At 40.7% G+C, this 5,531-nt stretch overlaps 1 protein-coding gene across 1 annotated transcript; it reads right to left on the bottom strand.

Annotated features, from left to right (window-relative positions):
• Positions 1 to 225: 225 nt before the first annotated feature.
• On the bottom strand, positions 226 to 3,396 carry LOC130993794 (protein FAR1-RELATED SEQUENCE 5-like). The gene is made up of 2 exons (XM_057918854.1): positions 3,100 to 3,396; positions 226 to 2,067 (listed from the first exon to the last, which is right to left on the bottom strand). The coding sequence occupies exons 1-2, from the start codon at positions 3,394 to 3,396 to the stop codon at positions 226 to 228; spliced, it is 2,139 nt and encodes a 712-aa protein (XP_057774837.1).
• Positions 3,397 to 5,531: the final 2,135 nt, after the last annotated feature.

Below are 5,531 nucleotides of genomic sequence, written 5' to 3'. Positions count from 1 at the left end.
GGCAAAATTGTTTGAAGTGCCACTATCTATAGCCCGCTCACCTATTGGTATCCGCTCCTTCGACTCACGGCGCCACCGATTCAATACCATAACCGCCGGAATTCTATCCAAATTCAAATGAAAATAGACTTTAAAAAGATGCCGACAAATTATCCCTTCCGTCTCCCACATATGACAAGAACAATTACCCATCTTCGTTTCTTGATTTATCCTTACAACCCTATATCATTTGATAGCGCTTGACGAAAAAACCTTGAACACCGCCTCCTCAACATTTAAATCAAGTGGTTCTTCCGCCATTTTCACAGTTACCGAACTCAAAATTTCGGCCTCAAACAACTTGAAAATATTTCGGGTACATAATTCACCAAGTTGTACCAAAATACCGCTTCCCTGAATGAACATACCCGGCATGCCCCTACACAATGCGTCCTCCTCAAACTCCCGAGTACGCCAATTTTTCTGCAACTTCTCAAAGCCAAGTATAAATTCGTACACACTTGAGGTACTACTACATAATTCTTTAATCACCTTGTTCGTAACCTCACTTCTAGATGTTGCATGCAATCCACCCGAAAATTTCTCTACCGTGAAGGCGGAGGACCATCGCTTCCTAAGGTTATACATGGTTTTAAACCATCTATTTTGTGATAAATTGAACTCCTCCATCATGCTATTCCAAGTTGCGTCAAACTCTTCCGCATTTTCGCATCCATTCATACAACAGAACCACAAATGCTTAAAATCTTTATCGTAATTCAACTTACCAAATTGCTTCCCGGCATTTTTATTTATATGCCACTGACATAGCCGGTGTGACGCCCCGCAAAATGTGTTATCCAAAGCATTCATTAGTGCCTTGTCTTGGTCGGAGAAAATGATAGTCGGCTCCTTACGATACATCGCGTCAAGAAAAGTGGAAAACAACCACTCATAGGATTCTGTTTTCTCATTCGACAAGAATGCCATCGCAAACATCACATTCGTACGATGATGGTTAATTCCAATGATAGGAACACAAACCAAGTCGTGCATGTTTGTCTTATACGTGGCATCTATAGAAACAACGTCTCCGAAATGTTGGTAGTCAACCAGGCACCTTGTATCTCGAAAAAATAAATTCTTAAGGCGTCCGTCATCACATATCTTCACCCGCCAATAAAATGATGGGTCACTCTTTCCTTCGTCGGTGAAATACTCAAGCAGCTTATTTGCATCCGCATTAGCAACTTTTGACATTTCTCTACGCTCGCTATTGAGCACGTTGTACACATCCTTGCGCAGAAATCCAATATTTGCACGGCTTCCTGCTTCATTCTCCAAGAAACGATACGCACGACTAACACCAATGCCACTAGACGTCAAAGCTACAAGCAAAATCTTCTTCGATTGAGACATATTGTGGGCAGAACGGAGCAGGTAACTCTCACTTGGGTCGAGCAACTTGTGGTTGTGTTGATTGTCAAAAATAGTAACTTTCCATGGTGATTCAACATCCTCTCTAGCAACGCGTAGCTTGGCATTGCAATTGCTCCTATATGACTGTCTTTTGCATACCGACACTCTACCAATAGAGCACTTATTATCAGGAGAGCCGTGACATGAAGAATGATATATCTTAGCACGAACCGCCGCAGTGTTCAGGAAATAACATTGACTTTCTTTTCTAACAGAGAAACCACACAATCTTCCATATTCACGATACAACACATGAACCTCATCCAAAGTGTCAACGTAACATCCCACATTTATCACATCTTCCACTATTTTTTTTGAAACTTGCACGGAGCAATGAACTGCTTCTGTCTCACCATTTCCACCATTATCAAAATTATTAAAACGATTAGAATCTTCCCTATCTTCGCAATCTCGTACATCTTCATCATCTCCACTGGATTCATTTTCAACGGGACTGGTGCTCACCTTAATATCGTGTTCCTCCAAGTCGGCAGCCTTCCTTCCAGTTTCATCATTGCGAAATGCATCATCACCCGCAATGCCGCTATAACTGTCTTCGACACCATCATTTCGACAAGAAACGTTCAAGTCTATGCTCATTTGCCCAAACTACAAGGAAAAACAAATTTATCAGGATTACGAAGTTAAGGAAACTATAAGACAAAAAAAAAACTACGAAAAAAATAAAACATGCTAATGACGAAAAAAACCCACAATAATACAAATATTTACGATGCATTTAATTCAATAGCAAAGAGAATACTTAAAAAATGTGACTAAGCCGGGTTAAATGGTTTTCACAACGTAGGTTTTCCCATTTAAATGTTTTAATGCATTCCAAAAGATAAAAGCATTCAGGAAATGTCATAGACACAATGCAGTTCACCATAGATATACACAAAAAGGGTTAGCGTCGACGATTAATTCAATATGATGTAAAGCTACTAAATAAGAAATTAAATGGGTAACAGTAAATGTTTACCTTTACAAAACTCAACGAGAACTCTACACGGTATTAACTTCAGGCGAGCATTACCCGACGATGAACAAGATGAAATCCCGGTCAAAAGTTCTGATAAATATGAAAAAAGGCCTTCACGAAATTGCTAAAGCTTTTTACATTCAACGGAAAATACTAAGATGATCGGACGGTGGATAAAAAAACAAATTATTTCTCCATTCCATTGATTTGCGAAACGTGGCCTACCAAGATTCAAAAAACCTAAGTTGTGACTAGATTAATAATAGGCTAACTTGTCATTTTACTAAGCAGCAAGCGGTATTTTGGAGGAAGAAAACAGTCAACATTTTTGTTGACGGTGTTATATTGAAGAAGCCCGGACCGGTCGAACTTAAGGAGGAACCGAAGCACTTTTCGTACAGTCCACGCGTCAAGATCTTACCGTCGATGTGCAATGCGTAATGTGTAGGTTAGACATTTCCCTTTATTAGATGGTGCCAAGAAGGAACAAAAGTTTGTTCCCCATCCTTATTATTAAAATAAAATTTCATTAAAAGAGAAAAAGAAAACCTAAACCCTTGAGAGCACAGGAAGCAAACTAAGGGCCGAGCCTCGTTAAAACCTCCAAAGAATGGAGGAAAAAGAGTACTCGTCTAAAAGAAAAGACCATGGAAACAAACCTCAGAAAACGGGGAGTACTGCCAGAGCTCCGGCCTAACCATCGCCCTTAAGTAAACCCGGGATTTTCTGAGGCGAAAAGAACAGAACCAAAACTGAACCCAAGCAAAGAACTGCACATCCCTCAAAATAAACCTGAGAAAAGAACTATAGCTACTAAACGAAAGAAAATCAACTAAACCAGAAATAAGAGCATAACTCTTCAAGCGCCAAAGCTCGCTATTCATGACGACTCGAGGCCGAGAACGCAAAAGCATTAACGCGGAGCTCCCAACAAGGTCCGACCTCTCAATTCCCATTTGTGAGCGAACCCAAAAGCTGAAGGAATACCGGCGAGCCACCCCATTACTCTTCCAATAAAACCCCACAAAAATCTTCAACGGAATGCATATCATGTGTTTGCTGAAATGACCATCATCTTTCATCCGCATCTTGTTGAAAAAACTCATGTTAAAGAAGCAACAATTGTTAAGCTTCCATATACCATACATCCTCCTGCGTTGCATATCTAGCCAACCCACTTGAAAGTTTAGAAGACCGAAAAAGAGAGCATAGCGCTTCAATGACCAAAACTCGCTATCTCCAAAACCTCGAGGCCGATAATGAAAAATAATAAGCGCCGAGCTACCAACGAGGTCCGACCTCCCAAGCCCCAGCTTTGAGCGCACCCGAAAACTGAAAAAAGGCCGGGGAGACACCCCAAAAAACCTCCCTCTGCGCGCCGCAGTAATCTGCCACAACATGCAATTGAAGTGTTTGATGATATGCCAACAAGAACAACCCCCACTCCCCAGCGTCATGTAATCCCACCAAGAAGCTCCAGACCACCAACAGAGAGCATAGCGCTTCAATGACAAAAACTCGCTATCTCCAAAACCTCGAGGCCGATAAAGGAAAATCATTATCGCCGAGCTACCAACGAGATCCGACCTCCCAAGCCCCAGCTTCGAGCGCACCCGAAAGCTGAAAAAAGGCCGGAGAGACACCCCAAAAAACACCCCTCTGCGTTCCACATAAATCTGCCACAACATGCAAATAAAGTGTGTGAAGAAATGCCAACAAGAATAACTCCCCTTCTTGAAACCAACCGAAATCCAACTCCCCAGCAACATATAAAAAGCCCGCCAAGAAGCATCAACCCACCAAAAGACGTCATCCCTCCTCCAGCCGAACTGAACGCTGAAAGAACAAACGAGAAAAACACCAAACCAGAGGAACCAGTCCATCGAAACAATACAATTGATGGTGATGGCATGCTTGGTTTTTTGTAAAAGTTCTTACACAAGTACAATTGTGTAAGAGTTGTGTAAGATGGGTAGTTAAAATTTGTACAAAATGTGAGAAAGAGACCATCAATGCCAACTCACGTCACTTTCCTGCATTATAAGGGTGGGTAGGTTTGAAAATTTTGAAAAAATTAGGGGACGTTTGTGTGTTAAAAAAATTAATACGAAGGCCAAAAAATTCACGATTATGTGTACTATTAAGCAAATTTTTTTTTGAAACGAATGACCCAAGTAGCCGCCACAAATTCGTAGCAGGCAGCACTAGCCGTTTATATTTTTGACCGGCGGCTAGTGTTCACCGGCTACGAATTTCTGACGGCTACTTGGGTCATTCGCTCCTTAATTATTTTTTTGTTCATAATTAACATAATTGTGAATTAATTTTATCCTTCGTGAATTTTTATTATAACATATGTACCGTTATTTTTAGATTTCTATTTAATTTTAAATTTTATTTTTTTAGAGTACAAGAAGTACACATTGTTAGGTCCGGAGGGTCTCGAATAGGTGTATGTGGGGGGGAGGGGAATACACCTATGGGCTATTTTTTCTTTCCTCTAAAAATAGAGGGATCTCAAGATAGAGATCGAAACGAAACTTTACACGCAAACTATGACACCTGTTAACTGAAATGAGTTTTGACCAAACAGGGTTGACGACTGATACTGAAAACTCTTCAGTAAGGAGTTATCATTTAAGTTACTGGAACTTAACTGATGCACGTAAGAGCTTTAGTCGAGTTTGCTAAAACAGAATGATATAAATCTTCCTAACTATCAGAGGATAGATGAGTCAGACTGATATCATACGCAGCGGAAATAACTTTGTTTCGTAATAGCCTCGGTTGAGCACGTTGTTAGTCTTAGGTTTCTCTTTGCAGTTATTCAGTATTCAGTTTATCAAAAGTAAGAACACAAGTAAGTATGCAAAAACTGAAAGCTGTAAATAACACAAAGACTTTTACGTGGTTCGGAAAATACTTTCCTACATCCACGGTCGGTTGATCAGACCAACAATCCACTCCGCAAGTGCTTAACTGGTGCATTGCAAACCGAATCGTGTGCTTGCCGGGTGCACACAACCGTTCCACTGAAGATTCCACTCTTCAGTACCCACACTTCACTCGTGTCGGATTTCTCACTCCTAAC

This window comes from Salvia miltiorrhiza, chromosome 1 (genome assembly GCF_028751815.1).
Source record: "Salvia miltiorrhiza cultivar Shanhuang (shh) chromosome 1, IMPLAD_Smil_shh, whole genome shotgun sequence".
NCBI classification, from domain to species: domain Eukaryota; kingdom Viridiplantae; phylum Streptophyta; class Magnoliopsida; order Lamiales; family Lamiaceae; genus Salvia; species Salvia miltiorrhiza.
The sequence above is the reverse complement of the archived record's forward strand: the minus strand, read 5'-3'. Positions and strand labels throughout refer to the sequence as shown.

Bases quoted from the DNA above. Each gene is read 5' to 3' on its own strand.
- LOC130993794 (XM_057918854.1), bottom strand. From the start codon at position 3,396: ATGGGAATTGAGAGGTCGGACCTTGTTGGGAGCTCCGCGTTAATGCTT. The intron at 2,068-3,099 runs GTTTGTTTCCAT...TTTTCCTTGTAG, and splicing joins AGTACTCCCCGTTTTCTGAG to TTTGGGCAAATGAGCATAGA.